Consider the following 24,727-nt stretch of genomic DNA (forward strand, 5'->3'; position numbering starts at 1 on the left):
GAATACAAAAACGACTATATGATGTACAAAATCACATGTGAGTTTACATTAATAGTAAACGTAAGGGTGTGTAGGGCAACGTGGCCCACGACCTCGGTCTCTATCAAAGTCGGGTGAATCACATATGATTTTACTCATGACTTTAATGTAAAATCACATGTAATTCAACCGTTTTCTTAGAGGTTGTTTGTTTACCTCTTAATAGTTCCATTAAGAGACAATATTTGAATTGTTAAAATGTGAATCTTGTTTGGCAAAAAAAAGTTTGTCTCTTAATGATTCTAAAACCCTCTGAATGATTTTGTATCATGAACCTCCCTTAACCATTAAGCGCCATATTTTCATTGTAAACAATTACCAAAGAATTATATTTCATTTTGCACTATATCATGAGAGACTCTTAACCATTCTGACCACTTAATCGTTTTGCACCAAATCATTCAATAACTTCCAAACAACCCCTTATTCTCTTATTTAATTATTGTTTTCGTAGAAACCCCAATAAACCCTTAAAAGTATTAATTTAGTCAATGATGTTGGTTATATTTTCACCAACAAACAAATAACCCCCAAAATCCCATTTTCAAATTCATTTCAAATTTTTGTTCTGTTGATTCAGACAAAATAACAACTCGATTTTCATCTCTCTCTGCTTTATCCGCCATTAATCCCCGATAACCGACCTCGATTCCATCGTTTAATCAAACAGCTCTTCTTCTTTTGTCTCATCGATCACAAAATATATCATTCTCCAAAACCCCCTTTTGATCCTCTGTTTCGTTCACAGTTCTAGGGCTCAATTTAGCCCTAATCAGAACCGAACTTCCGATTTCTAATTCTGTTTACAACAATCATGGCTTCATTGATGTCTCATTTATCTCTCCTTCCTGCAAAACCGTCGAACATTAGCAATTTCTCAAGCAGAATCTCACCTACTTTAGCTCTACGTACAAGTCAACCGGTTTTTCTTTCAGCTAGGAACTCGTCGGAGAAGAGACCAGTTGAATTCTCCGGTAAGCAATTGAGATACTGCGGTTGGAATCAACTACTGAGACCTCGGTGCTCCGTTGAAATTCCGGTGGTAAAAGCCGCAGCATCGGCGGATGGTGGTGATCGGGAAATCGAGGGGTTTGTGTTCGAATTTCGTCGTTAAAATTTTGAAAAAGAAAAGGAGAAACCGTCGGAAAATTGTTTAACGAAGGGTATATTTGTAAATTCACAACAGGTCGGCATTAACTGAGGCTCCCAAGAGCTTTGCTGAGAGATACCCAGCTCTTGTTACCGGATTCTTTTTCTTTACTTGGTAAGCTAATCATTGCATTATATGGGGTTACGAGTGAAATTACATTTTTGTCCCTATTTAATTGAAATTTTTACATGCCGGATCGTTGTGGTCGAATTTTTGCAACGAGCTAGGTTTCTAATGTAACTGCAAAACCTTACTTGTCAATTCATTCGGGGTCTCATCTCGTTAAAAAACTGCAACCACATGAATCGAACCGGTTAAAAAAGACAACCATAAGGATGTAACTTGTTAAAAGATGCTACCATTAGGGCATGTTTTGTTAATTTTTTAAAATAAGAACGAGATTCGTTAAAATCACCAAACTATAGGGACTATAAATGAATTTCAGTCTTGGGTTAGTTATTAGACCAGAATTTATGGTTATTGGGTCTAATTGGGATTGGGCTTGGGCTTAACCGGTTTTGAATCCGCTTTTTAAACGGGCTTTAGGCTTAACCGAAGGTTCTTTAACAAGCTTTGGCTTAACCGGTTCAACCAATTCACGAACGTTACTCACTGAGTCATTGATGGCCGGTGAGGTTTGAAATTTTGACCTCCTGAAATGGTCCTATGGGTGTTCGTCCAAACCGTCAAACTGTACAAACCGTTCGTACAACGCCTCACTGTAAAATACGATTTAGAACTTTTGTGGTGCAGCTTGCATTTTTACCAAACCGTACTATGTTGTGCAGTTTACGGTTTTGACTTATCAGACCACTAGTTTACGTAATATTTTTAGTAATCTTAGACTATTTTAATTATGTAATATGTATTTTGAAATCAGATGTATTTACACTTTTTATTTGTATGGACTACAGTCACATTATCATTGATATTATAATAAAGTTTTTTTTTATTAACCTGAATATTCAACCCGCTATGCGAGCCGACTAATTTCAGGACGATTACAATCACATTATCATTGATATTATAATGGGTTTTTCCAAATTTGTTTATGTAGGTACTTTTTGAATGTTATATTCAACATACTCAACAAGAAGGTCTACAATTACTTCCCATATCCTTAGTAAGTTTACCAAACCATTTTAATTGTTCATATTACTATTTTTATTGTCTTAAAATAAGTGTCTACAATATTAATTTAGTTTGTTTTAAAATAAATGTTCATTTTAAAAGTAATGTCTACTTTTTAATTCTACCTTCTTAATTACGAGGAGGAGGAAGTTTCTCTCTCTATGAGTTAAGGGCAAAACTGTCATTTTGTTGATTAAAATGTGTAATAATTACATATTTCTAAAACTGTGTGTCTTTTTTATTGTGGACACTTATTTTAGGACGGAGGGAGTACCTCATTCTTTTTTAATTTTGAATAAATGTAAGTATCTGGTACTCATATTTTTGGTACGTCTTAAATTATATGGTCAGGATTACAAGATACATTTCTTCAATTTTCAGCTTTGTTTCAGTTGTTCATCTTCTTGTTGGTGTCACATACTGTCTCATCAGTTGGTCCATCGGTCTTCCTAAACGTGCGGTGAGTTTCTTTCTGTTTTCATTGTACAATCTTTTTTGCACAATGTACTTGATCCAATGCCATTATCTTTCTATCAAAGGGTCATTAGTCTAGTTGTACCCCAGTGACCTAACATTTATGAAGGTCAGGGGTTCAAGTCTCATCAAAGTTGAAAGTTGCGTGTGAGTTTTCCGGTATATAAATATTTAAGTAAATTATGATTTTCGTCCCTGTGGTTTGTTGATAATTTCCATTGTTGTCCTTGTGGTTTAGAAATTGCAATTTTAGTTCCTACGGTTTGCAATTTATTGTTATTTTTGTCCCTGGACTAAACTCCCACCTTTAAGTATAATGAACCAAAACAATAGAGAATTGTGAACCATAGAGACCAAATCAACAATAAACTGTAAATCATAAAGACGAAAATAACACTGAATTACAAACTATAGGGACGAAAACGAGGATTTCTCAACCACGAGAACGAAAATCACAATTTTTAACAAATCACTAGGACAAAAAAGGTAATTTACTCTAAATATTAAGAAAGTTAAAGACTCTGTCTAAGTTTTGTAGTATATAAATGATTAGAGTAAATTACATGATTGGTCCTTGTCGTTTACACAAAATCACACTGTACGTCACTAAATCAAAATAATTATGAGAAACATCCTCGTGGTTTACATTTTCACACGTCTTTGACCCCTTTCTCCTACCACCTTTAGATGATTTTGTTAAGCAGGTTAACTAGAAGGGCAATTTAGTCATTTCATATTTTTTTTGTTTTCTATTAAAATTATAGGGACCAAAAAATGTAATCTATTAAACTTTGAGCCCACCTCTTTCACTCCCTTATCTCTTTTATTAATATTTACATACAAACACTATATCTGCACACGTAAACGGTTATCATTTAATCTGTTGTAATTATCTTTAATTTAAAAAAAAAGGAGGGACGGTAGATAGGTAGGTTGCATCGGTTGTATAACTTAGAGGGGTTGTTTTTAAATCCCCCTCTATATAGAGATACACACACAAAAGCATACATACACACACACACAAGCTATGCAACCCACTATCCAGTGTCCATTGGTTTTTTTTTTTTTTAAATTAAGGATAGTTACAACAGATCAAATGGTAACCGTTGATGATCAAACGGACGCTTCTAATTTGGTTGTAAGATTGTATAACAAGTTAACAACCCACCTATGTATTTGATGTCCACGTGGGTTTAACAGAAAATAGATTAAATTACATTTCTTGGTCCATATTGTTTTAATAGAAAATAAAAAATAAATTAAATGACCAAGATGACTAAACTACCCCTCTAAACTACCTGAGTTAACAAAATCATCTAACGGTGTTAGAACAAAGGGACCAAAGGCGTGTGAAAATGTAAACCACATGGAAGTATTCCATAATTATTTTAATTTAGAGACACACACTATGATTTTGTGTAAACGACATAAATCAATCATGTAATTTACTCAAATAATTATGAAAGTTGAATATTGTGTGTCAGTTTTGCCGTATATAAACTTCAAACGCATTTATTATATCTTTTCATGTTAATTCCAGCCGATCAACAAGGATCTCTTGGGAGTCCTTACACCTGTCGCAGCTTGTCATGCTCTTGGACATGTTATGTCCAACGTCTCCTTTGCTGCCGTCGCCGTGTCTTTTACACATACCATCAAAGGTAACGGATCGAGTTAACTTGACTCAGTGATGTGTTTTGCCGAGTCAACTCACTCGAATGACTCGGGAAGTCTGAGTTGGTGTGGTACTTATATTTTTAGTGGTGTAAACAGCTTTGGAGCCATTCTTCAGTGCTGCAGCTTCTCAGTTTGTTTTAGGCCACCAGATTCCCCTTTCACTATGGATGTCATTGGCCCCTGTTGTCATAGGTAAATCTTTTACTATTTCCCTAACTTATACATTGTGAAATATACAGTATTGTTTCATATTGTGAAACAAAAAATACACAAAAAGTTTGATGTTGTCAAAGAGTACCTTAAATTCTAGCCTTCAATGAAAAAAGAGCACGTGAAACAATACAATGAAATTGGTTTTCACGGGTTTGTAACATTTCTGTGGTTCTCGTATGATTAACCCGTGTCAGTTGAGCTTCAAATTTTCCTTTTCTTTCTCTTATTTTCACAAGCCCGTATCCCGAAAGACTGGTTTGATGAGAAGAAACCGACTTTCCATCCTAAAACTAGTGATTTTAATGGCGTTATGGCTCGTGTATGTAGGTGTATCAATGGCCTCATTGACCGAACTTTCTTTCAACTGGCTTGGGTTCACAAGCGCGATGATTTCTAACATTTCTTTCACTTATAGAAGCATCTATTCTAAGAAAGCCATGGTAAGATCGATCTTTTGACAAATTTAAGCAGTGAATTAGATATGCGTGCATGCGCACATTCACACACACATATTCGTCATTAATAAAATGAAAAACTGAGGAAGAACCTGGTAACCTTTCATCTGGTTGGGATGCACAGTGCATGTGTGTGCATAACATGCACACGTGCATAAAAACCAAGAAACAACCTCAATTACTTGTATACACATGTCATACCATCCGCATGAATGGTTATCTGGTGTTCCTCGGTTTTTCATTTTTGTGGGGTTTTCCCCTGAACCCCTCTCTCTATATATATATACATGTGTGTGTGTATATATAAAGCAATCTCAAATGGGTTAGTTTGTTTCGGTTTTGACTGGCAGACGGGCATGGACAGCACAAATGTGTATGCTTACATTTCGATAATCGCTCTCTTGTTTTGCCTCCCACCAGCAATACTTGTAAGATAACTTCATCACTTGTATTCTTCTTCTTTTCGGTTTCTTCTTAGTCACTTTGATTTTCAAGATTTCTTGATTTTTCTATCAGATTGAAGGACCCAAGTTAATGCGGTATGGATTCAGCGATGCGATAGCCAAAGTTGGCATGGTTAAGTTTGTGTCCGATTTGTTTTGGATCGGGATGTTCTATCATCTATACAACCAGGTGAACCGCGAATCCTGCATTTTCAACGTCAATTAACCAAATCAAACATCATTTTCCGTTGGCTTAATCACGAAAATAACTAACCACAAGGGTAATGCCTGATTGGTTTGAGCTTGGCTCCAAAGGTCAAAAGTACCAGGAGGTCTCAGATTCAAATCCAAGGAGGAATAAAAATCCCCTTGTGGCCACGGAGGTTCAAATGCGGTGTCTCCGGGTTATCTGCAAAGCAGGTGGTTGCCCTGGGATTAGTTGGCTCGCATAGCGGGTTGGATATCCAGGTTAATAAAAAAAAAAAAGACAACCATTTTTGGAGCGGACCCAAAAATTTGGGAGAAGATAAAGAAATATAGCATACTTGTCGGAGATGCTCTTAGGTTCTTGGTGATTTGTCATATGGCTAATTATTTACGTGTATCCCTGTGTATCAAGGTTGCTACCAACACTCTGGAAAGGGTCGCCCCGCTCACTCATGCTGTCGGAAACGTATTGAAGCGTGTTTTCGTGATCGGTTTCTCCATCATTGTGTTCGGTAATTATATATATATATATATATATATACATATGCTACAAACACCCAACATTCACTTGAAAACCTGGAGCTTTTCGTTCATTTTTCTAATACTTTCAAGAACGTAAACCATCGTAGGCAATAGGATCTCAACTCAAACCGGAATTGGTACCGCAATCGCGATTGCTGGTGTTGCGATCTACTCCTTGATCAAAGCCAACCTTGAAGAGAAAAAAAGAGTAAGAATCGTTACCTCCATTTCTATAATCAGAGCATATCCGACATATTTTTCATAATTTCTCGAAAATAAAGAATCAAAATTCAAAATCTCCAAAAAAATTATATTCAACATTCTTTATTTTCGATATTACAATATTAATTATATTATTAAATTACTTTATACATATACTAAAATATTATTTATCTCTCACAAACATTTAGTATCGTTTTATTATTGGTGGGAATATAATAAAAAAAATTCCTCTTTTGTTGTAATCATTTTCCGGAGTTTTCCAATTTGAAGATTTCACACTCTCTCGTACTTTCTCGATTTTGGAGAACCTATTAAAACGAAAAAATTTGCCCATAATCTCTATTTTCGCCATTTTGTAGAATCTGTTGGAGATACTCTTGTATTCCTCTTTTTTTGTAATCAAACTCGAAAATTTATCGAATTATTTCAGAAGACTGCACAAAAGGAGGCCTAGAAGATGCATGTTTACAGACAAATTAAACAGAAAATTGCCATATTTCTGTGGGGATGAAGCATTCAAATTGTTTTGAAACTTTCATCTTTCTTGATTTTTATGTTGTAATTTCTTGAATAGTTGGATGGATCATAGTATAGTGGGGGCAAATAAGCAACGTGGCAAAAGGATTTTCAAGTTGTTGTTCTTGATTGTGAAAGTATGCATGGTGAAACCCTAAATGGGTTTTATTTTTTTATTAACCTGAGTGTCCAACGTGTGATGCGAGCAGACTAATCTCAAGATGATTATATGTTGCTTGGAGTAACCGTATTTGAATCTCCATGGCCACAAAAGGATTTTTATTTTTCCTTGGATTTAAACCCGAAGCCTTCAGACACTTTTAACCTTTAGAACCAAACTCAAACCAATCGGGATTTTTCATTTTTCATAACTTTATTGACAAGAAATAAAATAGGAATCATAGTTGTAATGATTGTGATTGCTTTAACTTCAAAACACCTGTCATGGTAGAAAACAATGGGGTACACTTTAGAATCACATATTATATGAATAAACATATAAAGAAAAACGATATACTATTTATAATCACATGATTCACATGTGATTCAATCATAATTATATACAACAATTGTATTAGTTATCACAAATGCATAATCCTTTATTACTTACATCTGATTGTAAACTTTATTGTTTATGATAATTGTATTATCATTTATAAAGAATGTGGTCTTATAGACTAATCACACTTGATAATGAATAAAAATATGATGTTAGAATTCATATGTGAATCAATACATGACAATGATATCACATATAATAATTATGTGGTATTTTATAGAATAAAACATTCCAATACCATTTTTTGTTTAATATCAAATTTACGTCTAACACATTTAATCGATTTATAACCTTTCATTTAATATGTTAATTACATTGCATTTGATGAGATGAACACACGAAATTTGATGTCATGTTCTCGTAATTTTTAATATTTTTAAATTATATATACATATATATTGTTGGTTTCTGGTGAGAATGGTAGCTATAGTGTGAATGATAAGAAGGGATCTCCATCCTTAGATCAATCATGATTGAAAAGAACCATTAAATCGATTCCCTTTTAAAGTGTCATTCATGATTTGTTTTGGGATTAAAAGTGATTAAGGGTACAAATCTCTTCTTATACTTTTTCATCTTAACTCTTATTCTCATATAACTTGTTGTCTATATGTATATATATAAGAAACGATTCAAACGAGACAAACTTCGTTACAAGAACGTGAGAACACCTATAGATAATCATGTGGGATATTTTACATGTGATACTGAATCAAAGACGCGGATGAACTTTGACGCGATCTAGGTTGCGGGTCAAGTCGCCCTTACACCAATAAGCCCTTTCACGTGTATTATTATATGTGATAAAGGTATTATATTGATGGTATATAATAATCCATCACATGATAAACTAAATCAGAGACGCATATGATCTTTGGTGCGATCTAAGTTGCAGGACACATCGTCCGCATACTACCAGGTCTCCTCATGTGTATTATCATATGTGATAAGAATGTATTTGCGTTTTCGTAAAATGAAGGTGTTTTCGTTTGAACTACACCTCTATATATATATATATATATATATATATATATAAAGTCTATATAGAGAAAGAGAGATGTTTTGAATACTAGATGCATGAATGGGAAACCAACACCTTTAGGAATTCATATGTACATAAAGTAATATGAAAACTGACTTTTGGAAAAGGGATTGTAGAAGAATAAGGTGCATTCTTTAAGTGTGCTAAAATATATACAAAATTACGAATCGTATTCAACTTGATATGTATATATAGGGTATATTTTAAATGCAACTATATTCATTTGTACAATCAATATAACCCAATTAATTGAGATATTTATGAAAATGATGAGAGTTCGTTTATTATGATTTAAATATTTATGGAAGATGACTGAAGTTCATTAATTATAATCAATACTTTATATTATGAAACAATCAATTTTTTTATGAAATCACATATTCATCAAATTAAATAGATGATTGAGATTAAATTATATTGATTGTATAAATGTAAATGGTTGTATAATAACTCATATATATATATATATATATCAGGTTCTTAAAAAAACTACAGATTCTTATAAAAATTCTCTTTAATGGTAGTTCTTTTAAGAACCTATAAATTTTATTTATAAAAACATTCAATAAAAATAATATTAATTAAGATGTATATAAACTGATTTAAACATCCATAGTTAAAAAAATCATAATATTTAACATGTCGATCAATAAAATTGAGCAGCGATCCCCCACAAAACCAAGAAAAAGAGGCTATAATTATGACCTCACATCAAAAATATACAAAACCTGTGGGACCCTCACCCATCGTAATATACAAAATCGTACATGTGGTAGTTTTAGTCCCTAAAGTTTCAAACAGTAATAACCTTGTAGTTTATATCTCATTGCAGATTTAGTCCCTGATTCTAACGGAGATTATAAAGTCTGTTATGTGCCTTCACATGGAGGATGAACCAAAGTCACGAGGACAAAGACATAAACGTTTACCATCTCAACCATTAAAGTCTTGTGTTAACATTTCAGTTTCAAAAAAACTAATTGATGACACCCAATAAATCAATATGATGACACCCTTTATAAACGTAATTTTTCCCTTATGACAAAACCATGAAACGTTGTCATGTGCGGTGCCACCGTATCATTCCATGTGCCTTCGCCCCTACCTGAGGATAAAATTGTTGTGCTAGGAAAATAAATCTTGAACTCGAATAAATAATGATGTAATTTATTTTTTTATTTTATTTTTTGGATTGCAACTGTTTGTACAGAAGTTCTAAATACTTCAGTAAAAAATGTAATTTTTTTGGAAAATGACTGAAATACTCATCACGTTACTAGCACGTAAAGGGGTTTAAACAACTACTTCTAACGCTTGTTATGGCCTCACTCTCACAATACTCCCCTCTCATCCAAATTACAAACCCTGCCAACCACAACACATTCAACACTCATATCAATCATTGTTGCCACCTCTCCCATACCCCTAGACGTTGCCAAACTCGTCACGTCTGCCATCGTTTATACCCCTAGACGACCTATCTAAGATTACGGGAGATCCTCAGTACTGATGACCCTTTGCCAGATTTTTGTGCTTCTTTCTATTTGAATAATTTTGTTGACGCTACTGCAACCAATTCTTTTATGTCTTACGTAACCACTCTTGCCACCTTTCCCTAAACCTGTGCATCATCTGCTGTTTCACATAATCTTTCATCATCTTACTGCAACCATTTCTTCAGTGTATTAATTCATCATCTTACTGCAACCATTTCTTCAGTGTATTAATTCACGTATATTTGTTTCACAATTTGTTTGTTTTACATATATATTTGTTTCACATGTAAACATTTTTATGTACTTGGGAAACAAAAAATACAACTAAAAAGTTTCACATTGTGAACTAAATACATATGAAACAAACACATTGTACGACAAATGTAAGTTAATTAATATATTAAACTATAGTCTTAGATGGAAAAAAAAATCATGTTAAACAATACCTTATGATAATAGTTATCACAATATATAAGATTCTCAAATGATTAAGGTTGTTTATTTACCTCTTAATATTTACATTAAGAGACAATTTTTAAATCGTTAAAAGTTGAATTTTGTTTGACAAAAAAAAATCTGTTTCTTAAAGATTCCAAAACCCTCTGAATGATTTTATATTATGGGTCCCCCTTAACCATTCAGCGCCCTAATTTCATTCTAGACAATTACTAAATAATTATATTTCATTTTGCACTATATCATGAGAGTCTCTTAATTATTTTGCATTAAATTATTTAACAACCGTCAAACAACCCCTAAATCATATAAATAATTTATTTAGGAAAATTGACCAAACTAATCAATCTCTAACCATATTCATTTTTTAGTCATTTTTTAATTGAATTTCCATTTTAACCAAATTTTAGGCAAATGTTTTACTTACGCATCTTCGTAAACTCGATTTTTAGATAAATTTTTTCCCATAATTTACGTGAATATTTTTTTTCTTTTTTTTTTAATTTGAAAATAAATGTCATTAAAATAAAACAATTCTAAAAATTGGATCATAAATGAATGTGGGTTGAGAGAAAGAAAAGGGAAAAACAGGAGGTGATGGTTTGGGTTAAGTTAACCAACATGAGTTAACTTTGACCATGGAGGTGAGTTTAAAGACGTTGAGAATTTCATATATAATTTTTTCTCCTTTTCTGATTCCACTGTTTTATGTACTTGCAGTAATAAACAAAACAGCTTTTAATTATATTATAATAAACACAAAAATAAATTTTAAAATTAATTGTCTTTAAATATTAACGGATTTATATTAAAATCAGCATATGAAAGTACTTATTGTAAAATAAAAAATGTTAAATCTCAAACAATTTATTGTTATATTTTTTTCTATTTAAAATAAACTTTCATAAAAAAAATATGGAATTATTATTTATTTTAATTAATTAAATGATGATTTTATCTTTAATAATAAAAATGAATTTCTTGTTTTAACTAATAATTAAAAATATAATAGAAAAATATGACATTTTGCTTTTAAAAATGTCGACACTAACCACAAGAGTGGTGATTGATTGGTTTGAATTTGCCTCTAAAGGTTAAAATGTATGGAGGTGTCAGGTTCAAATCAAAGGAGAAATAAAAATCTTCTTGCAGTTATGGATGTTCAAATACGGTGACTCCGAGTTATCCACAAAGCAGGTGGTCTCCCTGAGATTAGTCGGGTTAGATATCCAGGTTAATAAAAGAAATGTCGACAATTTATTTCAATATGTAACATATATAAGTAAACTGTAAACTTGGTCTTTATGGTTTGTTGAAAATAACACTTTTTATCTTTATTGTTTTGAAATTACAAGATAATTATCGCGATTTACAAGAAAATTCAGATTTGATGGCTTTTTTCAATGACTGTTAGAAAATTCTTTTAAATGATGAACATTTTTGTCATTTTATCGATTTTTTCTTTCTACCTAATCAGAACCGATCTGCGGTTTTTATCCCTGAGATTTTTGATTAGATGAAAATGCATTCATTAATGAAGTTTTTTAACAACCGTTAGAATAAGAGATCAAAACCAAACATTTTTATAAACCGCAAATATCATCGGTAGAAACATAACATGCTATATTCGACAAGCCACGTGGACACAAAATTTATAGGTGGTGTTTGAAATTATTTATTTGAAACAGCTTATGTTTTTTCTATAAAAGTCTTTATCAACTTATTATAAATTAGAATGATTTAACTTTTTTAAAAACTTCTTATTATCAATTTGACACCGATATAAACTGTTTATCCAAACATTTAAAAATATTTATTACCGATATCATACTATATAAGCAATTTTAAACGACCCAAAAATTTGGGTAGTAAAAATATCTGGATCTGTTTAATACACAGAATATAAAGTTGTGACCATATAGCCTGCCTGCCACCCCACTCACCCACCCTCCCCACCGTCACTGGTTCTCGTATTATTTGTCTTTCAATCAAATCTTGGTTCACCACATCTCCATCTCTCTTTCTTTTCCTTTCCCTTTCCCTTTTCCCTTTGCATTTCAAGATCGGTATTGATACCTTTTTAATCATACACTTTCATCACCAATCACCTTTACCAATTTGGCTTCAATCATGTCTGTTCTTGCTCTTCCTATGCTCATCATCTTTGCCATGGCTGGCTCTTCAAGTAAGATCAAGTTCTCCCATTTTGCTTTTCTTTTCAAATGGGTTTTCTGTTCTAGATAATAATCAACACTTTTTTTTTCTTCTTTTACCATTTTGGCCAAGATCATGGCTGTTCTTGCTCTTTCTCTGGTTATCCTCTTGGTTCTCAAATGGGTTTCTGTATTTTTGGATGTTCTCAAATGGGTTTCTGTATTTTTGGATTTTCTCAAATGGGTTTCTGTTCTTTTTGGATTTTCTCAAATGGGTTTCTGTATTTTTGGGTTTTCTCAAATGGGTTTCTCTTAGATTTTGGTTTTGGGGTTTAAATTAACAGCTTCTTTGATGTTGGAAAACCAGGTGCATCTTACTGTGTGTGCAACACTGGAGTGAGTGATTCAGTTCTTCAAAAGAACATAGATTATGCTTGTGGAGCTGGAGCTGATTGTGGTCAGATCAATCAAAATGGTCCATGTTTTAACCCTAATACTGTCAAAGACCATTGCAACTATGCTGTTAACAGCTATTTCCAGAAGAAAGGCCAAACTCCAATAAACTGTGTCTTCTCAGGCACAGCCACTGTGGTCACATCACCTCCATCTGGTGAATTTACAATCCTACCCTTTCTGAAAGTTATCATCTTTATTAGCTGTTGTTGATTTTTTCTTGTTGATGATGGTAATTTACAGGGGCATCTTCTGCTTGCTTTTCTGGAACTGCAAGGTGTGTTTCTTGAAAGCATTGTTAGTAGATCTTGTGGTTTTAGTCATCTCCATTTTTAAAATATCAACTTGGATCTTTAAGATTTCAAACTTTGGGTAATGGAGTGAGAATATGATGCCTTTTGGTGGGTGTGTGTGTTCTTGGTGTGTTGGTGAAACTTGAGAATGATTTCAGAATTATTAGGGTTAAATCAACATGTGTGGTATCAACAAATCAATCTTAGCCGTTCATCTTGCATCTTATCATCTTGCATATATATATATAGAGAGAGAGAGAGAGAAAGAGAGAGTTGGTTATTATACAACCCAGGACATTTGTGTAACCGATACAACCCAATCTCAACCGTCCATTTCATTTGATTAAACATGTGATTTCATAGAAGTTTTGATTTTTTTTAATACAAAGTATTGATCGTAATTAATGAACCATATTCATCTTCCATAAATATTCAAATCATAATAAATGAACTCTCATCATTTCCATAAATATCTCAATTTATTGGGTTGCATTGGTTGTACAAATGCAACAGGTTGTATTTGAAACAAACTCTCTCTCTCTCTCTCTATATATATATATATATATATATATTTGTACAACCAATATAACTCAATCTCAACCGTCCATTTAATTTGATGAATATGTGATTTCGTAAAAGTTTTGATTGTTTCCTAATATAAAGTATTGATCATAATTAATGAACCATATTCATCTTTCATAAATATTCAAATTATAGTAAATGAACTCTCATCATTTCCATAAATATCTCGATTTATTGGGTTGTATTGGTTGTATAAATACGACGGGTTGTATTTGAAACAATTTCTCTCTCTATGTATGTATATATATATATATATATATATATATATATATATCAATCATAATTAATGGATCAGGATAATTTGTCAATAAATATCTCGACTGTTTCCTAATATAAGCATTGATTATGTTCTGTAGGAATTACATGGGTTGTATTTGAAACCACCTCTATATATACACACACATATATAGAGCGAGGTTCATACGTGAACCGTAAACAAATAAGAGAACAAGAAAACGGTCTAATCATATGTGATTCACGTGACTTAGGCCCACAGGCCATACACACAGGCTTATGTGTGATTTGGCCGTTTTCGTATTCTTCTATTTGGTTCTTGTTCTTGTTTGAACCCTCTTTCTCTCTATATATAGAGAGAGATGAGAGGATATTCCACAAGTAAGAACAGAAAATTGATTAGGAACCACAAAGGTGATGTCTGATTGGTTTGAGCTTGACTCCAAAGGTCAAAAGTACCAGGAGGTTCCGAGTTCGAATCCAAAGAGGAATAAAAATCCCCTTGTGGCCACGGAGGTTCAAATGCGGGGACTCCGGGCTATCTGCAAAGCAGGTGGTCGCCCTGGGATTTATCGGCTCGCATAGCGGGTTGGATATCCAGGTTAATCAAAAAAAAATTGATTAGGCATGCCGGAACCGCCTACGGTGTGCCAAGTGTCCCTCATGATAACATACATTTATGATGAATATTGAGGTGATGAATAACGCATTCACGATGAATATGTTACAACATTCATAATGAATAACATGTCTATACTTTTATCAATGTCAGATGTCACTCTGTAAGTGATCTCCCGATTCCCTACTCAATTTTAGGTTTCTAAAGCACGACCAATTGGTTTTGAGATGAGACCATTAAGACCAAGTTGTGAACTGCATTCATGAATTCAGTATTTTAGGTATTTGATTACAACTCTTTTGCAGTGGTACTTCAACTCCAACAAACCCAACCATCGCGCCACCAGGTTCAACCGGAACCGGGACTAGTACCGGAACTGGAACGGGCACCAGCACCGGTACAGGGACCGGGATCAATACGAACCCATCGTTTGGTGGACTTGCTCCTTCAGGAACAACGGGAATCAACGATAGCTCGGGTGCACACCAGATCACAAGCGGGTTCATGGTACTAACCATTTTGGTTTCAGGCTTGATATGGTCGAGGGTGATCTAAGGTTTTATATATCTACGGACGACATTTGGCCACGTTTTAGGTTGTAATCTGAATTGCGACCTATTGGTTGTATTTTATCAATTTCATAGTAGTAGTAGATTCAGCCTGTTGTATATCTAAGAGCCAACTACTTTTCTATCAGCTTTATCTCTGTTTGAATGCTTGGTACTTGTAGTTATGCAATGGTGTACAACATTTAATGCATGCATTTACGTTCTTAAATGTTACAAAATCAGTAGTTTACTGGGTAAATTAGTAATCGTTTTTCAAAATAAATTACATTAAATATGAATATTTATTACACTGATTTGAGTTTTTGTTTGGGTTGGTGTGTACCGACAAGAATCACTGCTCTCACTTTATGAGTTGCATTTTCGGCCATCAAATAAATTAATGGTAAGCGTTCATAACTTGGTAAGCGTTTACCGGATAAGAGTCATCACAATCACTTATTGGGTAAGACTTTGAATTTTGTTTTCTATCTCACAAGGTAAGATTCTCGATTCTTGTTATGTAAGTTCACCCGGTAAAGTAATTGAACCGGTAACCACTTACCAAGATAAGTGTTTGATAAATGGCATAAAAATAAGAAATTACTCTTGGTTTTTATTTGTCGATCTACTTCTAATCAACAAATTAGAATTACATTTTTTTATTTTAAAAATATATTATTTATTAAACCAAAAAAATTAATCAGGATAATGCATACTTATAAAAAACTGAGGCACCACATAACATCTCTGGGCATTTGGTCTAGTGGTATGATTCTCGCTTAGGGTGCGAGAGGTCCCGAGTTCAATTCTCGGAATGCCCCCTTTATTTAATTATGTTTTTATACACTATCAACTAAACCGGCCGGTTTTTATGTAACCATCCTATGGTTTTGTTGGGTCTTGGGTTATATATATATTTTTGTTTTATACTTAAAATATTTTTTAAATAAAATTAAGGTGTGCCAAATAGAAAATTCCCGAACAAAACGATCGAGGCCTGGACTCTTGCGGTGGCAACAGTGGGGAATCTTGGACACCCTTTAGAGCGAGGGTCTTTCGAGACAAGAAGGAACCTAATTTTTTTTAAAGTGGTGACACAATTGGAGTGTAAAAGGAGATCTTCGTTATTATATTAATGATAATTGAATATCAATACTTATGAGGTGTCCTGATATGCATCAGATTAATTTTCTTCTAAAGCGTAAGTTATGGGTGGGAATGAAAGTGATCAAAGATAAAGATCTCTTCTTACGCTTTTCATCATAAGTTTCTTTCTCACTAGAAAATTCGCCTATAACTATATATGTGATTGATTTTTAATTTACACAAGTATAAAAATATTAATTTAAAGGTCCGTCTGGTTTGCAGGTTTTTTTTAGGGATTTGGATTTGAAGGGATTTGGGTTGGAATAGATTTTGGTTTGTAGGATTTAGAATGAAACTAGATTTCATTATTTATAAATAATTTATAGTAAAAATTATAAATAATTATAAAAATAATTGAATTACATTTTTATTAATCGATTATTACAAAACAAATGTTTTTAACATTTTTTAAAACCTTATTGCATACAATGCCACAAAATCCCGAGCACTCCTTAAGAATTTCAAAATCCTATGTTTGAAATATTTAAATTAAATTTTATGATTTCAAATCTGGACAATCCAACAAACAAACAAATGTATGGAATTAATTTAATATTCAAATCCTCTGAAATTCATTTCATTCTTTCAAACCAAACGAAAACTTAAGGATTTCAAAATTCTATGTTTGAATGATTTCAATTAAACCCTAAAGATTTCAAATCCGGGCAATCTAACAAACAAACAAGGGATTGGAATTCATTTAAAATACAAATCCCTCGAAATTCATTTCATTCCTTCAAACCAAACGAGAACGTAAGGATTTTATGTTTTAGGGGATGTTTGTGATTGCTTATAAAAACAACTTATTGACTTATTCTGGTATGACATCGGTAATAAACACTTTTGAGTGTTTGGATAAACAACTTATACCGGTGCTAAACCGGTAATAAAAAGTTTTTGAAAAAGTTAAATAATTCTGACTTATAAAAATTTGATAAGTGTTTTACGAATCTTTTTAACAAAAAAGTTGACAAAATTGAGTAATTTCGAGCGTAATCGATTTTAATAACAATTTTTAAGTTAAAATTATTGTTTTTTTTCATTTTTTTATCATTAAAAAATGATTAAAAATTTATATATAAATCGCTAGAAGGAGGGGTTGAACCTCCGACCTTGTGGTTAACAGCTACACGCTCTAACCAACTGAGCTATTCCAGCACTTGGTTATTTACTTCAAAATTCGATATAAAGTCACGTGCAAAGAGCGTGAGGAAAGGCATTTCGCATGATGGCGCGAAAGGGAAGTCGACGGAGTTGGAATCTGAAATCTGTTGCTGTACTCAAAAAACAGAAACCTCACGAAAATATCGGTAAGCCTTTCGATCTTTGATGTTATGAAACCCTAAAAACCCTAATTTTTCTTCTTTTTTCATTGCCCCCTCTTCGTCATCCCCGCACAATTCAAAGGGGAATATATTTCACAAATTCGTATTCGATAGGCAGCTCCACTTGAGGTAATTCCGCAACTTATATTATTGTGATCTGTGTATCTAATTCGACTGCACGTTGTTCGATGTGAATGTGTTGGATTTAAGTTTTGGTATACGATTGAGATTGATTTCTGTGCGGTTTCTGCTATGAAATTGGAAAGGATTTTTGAATGAGTTTTGAGGAGGTGAACTGTGATATACAGCTCCATTTGAGTTCTATTTTCGATTTCTGATGCTGTAATGTCGTTGGTATTGATGAAATTTAGGGAATTTGTAGATAGTGTGAGAATCCTAAAATGATTAGAGTTTCTAATGACCATGAAATGTTGCTATCGATTGGTCACTTGTATATGATCTTTTGAAGATTTGATGATACTTCATCTTTTTTTGTTGTTCAAATTAAATAAGCTAACCAAACTGTGATGTTTAGTTACTTGTAAATGCTGGAAAATGAGTAGTAAAGGATTCCACTGCATTATTAAGACTGGAATCTGGATCATTGATAAGAAACAAAATCAGGGAAGATAAGTATTAACTATTAACTTCCATGGACTTCTTAGCTTCATAAAATAACACATGTTGTCATGAGGTTTCATAGGATGCGTGTTTGTTTAAATAAGGGAGGCTTTATTTATATGTACAGCTGCAATTTTCAGGTATTTAGATATGGTGGACATAGTATTTTGAAAGGTTAATATGTTACCTCAACATGATCCATTTTTTTGTTTGAATATATGAGTTCTTTCTCTGTATCTCTCGCTCGCTTACTCGCAAGGGGTTAAGATGTCATGTGAGATAATCTAAAATCTCTTCTGGAGCAACCCCCGAGATTGGCATAAGACTTCTTATTGTCAAAAGATTATCTTATAATCACCCATGATCTATTAGTATCTGCTGGGAGTTAATCCAAGAATAGTTGACAACATAGAACAATGATTTGGATGATATTAAAACAAAAACCTATACTTGTATCGCTTCAAAGCGTTGTTTGGTGATTTTTTAATATTGTGGTCAAAACGACTGTTGATACTAGGATCAAACTTTTGGCTGAACTCTTGTGCATGAGAGCCCATCAATATTTACACTTTTTACGAAACAATTACATCCCTTTGTACACAAATCCATTTTGAAGTAACTACTACTATACAACTAAAGGTTGTGCACATAGAACTCAAATGTAGGTTGTAAGTTTTTGTTCACTAGTGAGATTCTATGCATGTGTCCTTGATATCGTTACACAGTCTGTTTCCTGTTCTTATGCAAGAAAGAGATGAATATTGTATCTTATGGTTTCATAACTAGTATGGTGAAACTCAGTTTAGCTTGTCATGTTTTCAGACCGGATCCTGGTCATTGTCATGGAAAAGGAAGAATTTCAGACGCTGATTTGAATGATGATAATCTTTGCGCAGAAGTTCTGTGATTCCTCCTTTTCCACATGTTAAATCAAAACCGGACGGCTGTTGAGTAGATTCAAACCAAATGGATCCAGAGCCGCTCTCCAGGTCCACTACCCCTATTGTTTCTCCTAAACATCGGAATACTGCTCTATCACCCATTAGAGATGAAATCTCTACTAAATCAGAATCTACCAGTCGTTCTTCTGATGCAATATCATCAACAGTTTCAAACAGCACCCAGGAATCTATGTCACATAGCGAGTTCTTCACGCAATCTCCTTCCATCCAAGTAATGGAAAGAGCTGAAGATCTTGAATTTGAGCATGACAGGACTCCATCGGCTGTTTTCACTAATAGATGTTCCACGTCATTGGAATGGAGTTCTGTTTCCAACGAGTCACTTTTTAGCATTGGTCTTACCAATAGTTTGACACTCGACCATGCCTGTTTATTTGCTGGAGATGCATCTGGGGAACTAATGGAATCTGGTGATCTGATGAGTTTCAGGGCACATTCTAGTCCGATGGGTGGGGAAAGTGATGTGGATAGTTTACAAGTGGAAACCCCATCTAAATTGGAAGTTCCAAAGTCTAGTTTAGATGAGCCCCAGAAGGTTGTTCGGTGGAAAACTCAAGTTGAACATCATGCAGACGAAGTGGCTTTTCAAGGTCATCAATGGCAACCATCTCCTTTACCCAATCTCAACTCCAGTGAGCTCGACAATAAAGCTGCTGCCAAACCAAAGTAAGCTACATATTTGATCCCATGAAACTTATTCAAGAGTTATTAACTTGTTGAACAATTGCCTTTACTTTAGTTGCAAGCAGACCATCATTCTTTCGCTACGTACCTTTTTGAATGAGCAATTTTGGACAAGTAGTGCCAAGAAAGATGGGGCTTTCTTTTCGTTTTTTTCCTAGTTTCTCACTTTCACCGAATTACTTGTCTGACAAGCTATACTGTTCTATTGCTACTATGGTTGGTTTGCAACAAAAACCAAGAATGATTGTTTGAAAGTTAAATTACTTATTAATGTTTCTTTCATTTTCTAGCAACTGTCCAACGAAATGCTCTTATGGATATCTACTTGCATTCCAATCATACCCCTCCTTTGAAAGTGGACTTGATTACTAGTTTACTAGAGTGTATTAGATTAGTTAATAGAGGGCACTATCGTAGGGATCAACAAGCACATACAAGTGCTGTAGGGAATGTAAACCTGGTATTTATGTGGTTCAACAGTCTGCCTACATTCACAATCATTACCAGGATTCTGTTTTTTTCCTATCCCATCTTGTCAGAGTACTGCCCCCGTAAAGAACGGCATCCCAACTGTCTTAATTGCTGTTATGAGGTGCTCATACAAAATTTGGATCTGCGGAGTTGTGCACAGGAAAAAGAGAAACAGTTCATCTCCTTTTCAGAATAGGCTCAGAGTCTAAGCTTCTAAAATGTGTTTCACTTTCTTACACCTAAGTAGCCCGCAGAGGTGAAGTATCTCTACTTTTTTCTTTTTGATAAAGAGAAGCACCTCTACTTTGTGTGACAGAAAGAGGTTTTGTTGGTCATCGGGTGATTGTGGCTCCTGTAACTTGCCAAAGTGGTCATGCAACCTTCCAAAGTGGTCATGTTGGAATAGTTGCTGGACAAGCATGAGCTGTTTGAAGGGAAAACCAGTAAAAAATTGTTCATCTCCTGCGTAAGTTTCTCATTCATAAAGCTTCAGTAAACAGTTTCTTGTTCAATTGTGTATATTGAAGCGATATGTTCACTTTGGTTCATTGCAGTATGGAAGCAAGTGCACCTACGAGTGCTGCTGCGCCTAAGAAGCTGGATGCGAAAGTTCCAAAGCTGGCTTCTAAACAAGGTTGCAGCTATAGACCTCGTTTTACCTGCTCTCGCTCATGGTCATGTACTTGCCATTGCCGCTAAGAAAATCTAGTTGGACATCACATGTTAGAAGTTCCTGTTTCTTTTGATGCCTGATGTCAATAAAATTTCAACTTTTCACTAGTGTTTTTTCAAGCAGAAGAAGCTTTCAACTTATTTCCATAAGGCCCAGAATTGTTCTATGGCAGATTGATGACAGATGTGATTGTGGGTGCCATTCTGGATGAGGACCAAGATGAACCCAGAAAACCAAAATGGAGATTGGAGGTAAATGATGTAGCAGGTTGTAAGTACCTCTTGTTCATTTATGATTTTCATCCAACTTGAGCAAATTTTTGTTCCTCCTTGCATATTAAAGATATGAGAGTAACAGATAACTAAACAAACCCAGTATATCCCACCCGAAAATAAGGTATGTAGGGCACTGCTACTACTTGATACACACTAGTCTCCTGCCAAAAGAACCAACAAGAAGGAAGAATATAAATGAAAAGACTAGCAAAATAATCTACTTCATCTCTTAGATAGGTTTGCGTCCCTTGCTTGAATTCTTCAAGGGGATGATGACAGAACACACTAGTCCATCATTACAAATAAGAAGAATTAGGGTTTACAACTATATGCTTCAATGGATGGAGGACGTCCGTGCCACCAGCATGCTTCACGAACTCAGCTGGCGACAGAAAACTCCCATGGCAAACACACATTATTTTCACTTCTTCACCTTTCCCGTATTTATACAGGATACCTTCAATTCTTCTGCCACTAGGACTGTCTCCTTGTGTGAAAACGCATGGCATGTCGACCATATTCGATCTCATCTCTTTCCCTTTGTTATTTGATGGATTTTCTGTCTTGGGTCTTGAAGTTTGGACCGCAGGGTTCACCACTTTCGATCTGCTGTCATCCTGCTTGCTTCCTTCTTGCCCAGATTGCACACTCGTTTCGCCTTCAGTGCTGGATCCTGAAAGAATAATGATCATAGTAAGGGTCCATTTGTTAGTAGCTTAATGAGCTTAATGGGACTAACAGCTTATTCGGTCAGCTATGGATGACTGTTTGGTAGTGGTTTAATGATATAGAAAGTGACTTATCCAGTAAGCTTCTAAGGAGAGCTTTATGCAAGAAGTCAAGTTTTTTTTCCAAATATTTTTCAACACGCTCCTTCTATCTATGAAAACCCCTCCCAATCAAAAATGTTTCCAACCTATACAGACATATTAATTCACACAAAAGCTTTATCCATACAAGACTTAATATAAAACCAACCAAACAACTCTTAAGCCTTTGTTGCTAGTACAGAAGAGAATTGACGAAATCCAACACATAAACCAAATCAAAAGAATCTATCCCAGTAGCTATTTAGCTCAATTACGGAAGCAGACTATTTTGAACCAGGGGCGTTGAGCTTAAGACCCTGTATCTAACCTTAAATGAGATTTTAATGAAATCCATGACCTCCTGACCTATTACATGTGACATTATCTCGAATATAATCACACATCAAGACCTGAACTTTTAGTTACTGTTACGTATACATCAATGTAGGTACGAGATTTCTGCAAACACTTTAGAGAACATGTATCGATATCTTTTTGTGGATTCAAAAGTTGTTTGCTTGGACCTTAAAAAGTTGAAGCAAAGTAGAATCTTTGACAGAAGCCGACACTTCGGCCGTAAGTGCAAAAAGACACCAAATGATCATTGGTTCAGCAGTATCCGGGTTAGACGTTGTTAGTATTTTGCTTTATTATATAATAATAAAAAAGTGCAGAAAGACTTGATTTCAAGTCATATTTCTCGTTCCATATAACTATTTGTCTACTTGAAATGAAATAGCAGTCAAAATTGGTTAAATTGAGCAGCCCTTAGATTCAAATTATCATATTCAAATGGAAGAGTGCTTCTTATGGTTATCTGGCTGCCATGTCACTTGTGAGCTTGTATGCAAGACCCACCCGTTGAGCAGGGACAAAAGTCTGCCGTAGCGACCCGACGGTGCCGAGTGGAAGGGCCGTTACTCAAGAAGAAAACTTGACGATCAATTCTTGGGCCGTTTACCAACATTAAGAAGGTAAGCATTTATCAAAAAAGAGTAACCACAATCACTTACCTTACCAGTTAAGATTTTTGGCCTTCAAAATGACATCGAATCACCGAATAAGAGTCATCATCCTCACTTACTAGATAAGATTTTTGGTACTTGTCATGTTCACAATAAATGATTACCCGGTTAGCTTTTGGTATTAGGGATTCCCAATTCCTCAACTTTCTAACCATTGCTGAAAAGTTATATCTACACAAAGATATGCTGCTAACTTTACCAGATATTTTACACTAAAGTACAAACAACACAGCATAAAGTACAATCCAGCAATGCAGTGGAATATTATTACCTTGAAAATGTCTGCTCTCAAATTCTGACATACTTGAAGCTTGTGATTCCACCGATCCCGGCAATGACGGTTGAGTTAACCCGCCACCGCTGCCGTCGGAGGTGGCACCACCACCAGAACCATTATTCATTGTTCCTCCTTTCCCGATCAATCCCTCAACGTCACCGAAATCCCAGTTACCGGATCCCAGCGACGGTCCTACCGACGACCCCACCCGGCCCATAGCCGCTACATACTCATCCCTTTCAACCTTCGTCAAATTCCTCTGCTTCTCTGATCGCCGTCGCTTCGCCGCCAGCCTCCTCAAACTTTGAAGCTCCTTTCTCTTCCTCCGCTCCTCCTCCGTTTCCACCGGCAACGACGACGTTCTGATCAAACCCGAATAAGACCCGCCAGGACCCGTTTTCCCTTGGCTAACCCCCAAAACGTCGTCGTCCTTTACCACCGGCAAAATCGCAGCAATTGAAGACGACCTTACTAACTTACTATTACTCTTGTCTACACCAAATCGTCCACCTAACGACAATCCGAGATTCAGCTCTATCTCATCACTCGTATCTTCTCCCGGGTCGGATCCTATCGGATCTCCTGTAGATGTAGTATTCACCCTAAATCTCTGCAACAAATCTCTCGAAAACCTCTTCTTCATTTGCAGAGACAAATTCTCCATCTCATTGCTCGTTCTGTCACCCATAACCTCCACACACGAGATTCAATTCTTTCAATACTATCAATTCCTCAACAGACATCCAAGTACTCCATGATCCGATTTGACGAAATCCAGATGGAAAAAACTGGTTATAATCCGCATATCGTTCACTCGAGCTTGGAAATTGAAATTGCTTCAAGAATCAATTACTGGAGAACGAATTGGCTGAACTGGATGTAGTGAAAACAAGTAATCGCCGGAAACAGTGGGAGAAAGGAAATGTTGGATGGTATGATTAGAGATGGGGAAGAGGAAATGAAGCAAATCAACAA

At 34.7% G+C, this 24,727-nt stretch overlaps 3 protein-coding genes and 2 non-coding genes across 5 annotated transcripts; 3 read left to right on the top strand and 2 right to left on the bottom strand.

Annotated features, from left to right (window-relative positions):
* The first annotated feature begins 853 nt into the window (after positions 1-853).
* On the top strand, positions 854-7,108 carry LOC112522739 (triose phosphate/phosphate translocator, chloroplastic-like). The gene is made up of 12 exons (XM_025132040.1): positions 854-1,128; positions 1,226-1,303; positions 2,247-2,312; positions 2,702-2,780; positions 4,335-4,455; positions 4,568-4,663; positions 5,012-5,124; positions 5,490-5,567; positions 5,656-5,772; positions 6,202-6,301; positions 6,419-6,519; positions 6,964-7,108. The coding sequence occupies exons 1-12, from the start codon at positions 854-856 to the stop codon at positions 6,985-6,987; spliced, it is 1,248 nt and encodes a 415-aa protein (XP_024987808.1). The 3' UTR covers positions 6,988-7,108.
* A 5,454-nt stretch (positions 7,109-12,562) lies between these two features.
* LOC112522979 (PLASMODESMATA CALLOSE-BINDING PROTEIN 3-like) lies at positions 12,563-15,743 on the top strand. The gene is made up of 4 exons (XM_025132359.1): positions 12,563-12,787; positions 13,123-13,365; positions 13,452-13,485; positions 15,242-15,743. Exons 1-4 carry the CDS (start codon positions 12,733-12,735, stop codon positions 15,489-15,491), a joined length of 582 nt encoding a protein of 193 aa, XP_024988127.1. The 5' UTR covers positions 12,563-12,732; the 3' UTR covers positions 15,492-15,743.
* A 490-nt stretch (positions 15,744-16,233) lies between these two features.
* TRNAP-AGG lies at positions 16,234-16,305 on the top strand. The gene has a single exon. It is a non-coding gene; the product is annotated as a tRNA-Pro (tRNA).
* A 1,409-nt stretch (positions 16,306-17,714) lies between these two features.
* Positions 17,715-17,788, bottom strand: TRNAN-GUU. The gene has a single exon. It is a non-coding gene; the product is annotated as a tRNA-Asn (tRNA).
* A 3,939-nt stretch (positions 17,789-21,727) lies between these two features.
* On the bottom strand, positions 21,728-24,671 carry LOC112523357 (ninja-family protein AFP1-like). Its single transcript, XM_025132937.1, has 2 exons — positions 23,747-24,671; positions 21,728-22,314 (listed from the first exon to the last, which is right to left on the bottom strand). Exons 1-2 carry the CDS (start codon positions 24,438-24,440, stop codon positions 21,938-21,940), a joined length of 1,071 nt encoding a protein of 356 aa, XP_024988705.1. The 5' UTR covers positions 24,441-24,671; the 3' UTR covers positions 21,728-21,937.
* Positions 24,672-24,727: the final 56 nt, after the last annotated feature.

Source organism: Cynara cardunculus, assembly GCF_001531365.2.
Source record: "Cynara cardunculus var. scolymus isolate 2C chromosome LG 12, CcrdV1, whole genome shotgun sequence".
Taxonomy (NCBI): domain Eukaryota; kingdom Viridiplantae; phylum Streptophyta; class Magnoliopsida; order Asterales; family Asteraceae; genus Cynara; species Cynara cardunculus.

Excerpts from the sequence above, each read along its gene's own strand:
- LOC112522739 (XM_025132040.1), top strand. The coding sequence starts at position 854 with ATGGCTTCATTGATGTCTCATTTATCTCTCCTTCCTGCAAAACCGTCG. Across the intron at positions 6,302-6,418 it reads TTTCTCCATCATTGTGTTCG|GCAATAGGATCTCAACTCAA; the intron begins GTAATTATATAT and ends AAACCATCGTAG. Across the intron at positions 6,520-6,963 it reads ACCTTGAAGAGAAAAAAAGA|AAGACTGCACAAAAGGAGGC; the intron begins GTAAGAATCGTT and ends GAATTATTTCAG.
- LOC112522979 (XM_025132359.1), top strand. The coding sequence starts at position 12,733 with ATGTCTGTTCTTGCTCTTCCTATGCTCATCATCTTTGCCATGGCTGGC. Across the intron at positions 12,788-13,122 it reads TGCCATGGCTGGCTCTTCAA|GTGCATCTTACTGTGTGTGC; the intron begins GTAAGATCAAGT and ends TTGGAAAACCAG. Across the intron at positions 13,486-15,241 it reads TGCTTTTCTGGAACTGCAAG|TGGTACTTCAACTCCAACAA; the intron begins GTGTGTTTCTTG and ends ACTCTTTTGCAG.
- LOC112523357 (XM_025132937.1), bottom strand. The coding sequence starts at position 24,440 with ATGGGTGACAGAACGAGCAATGAGATGGAGAATTTGTCTCTGCAAATG. Across the intron at positions 22,315-23,746 it reads TGAGAGCAGACATTTTCAAG|GATCCAGCACTGAAGGCGAA; the intron begins GTAATAATATTC and ends TTATTCTTTCAG.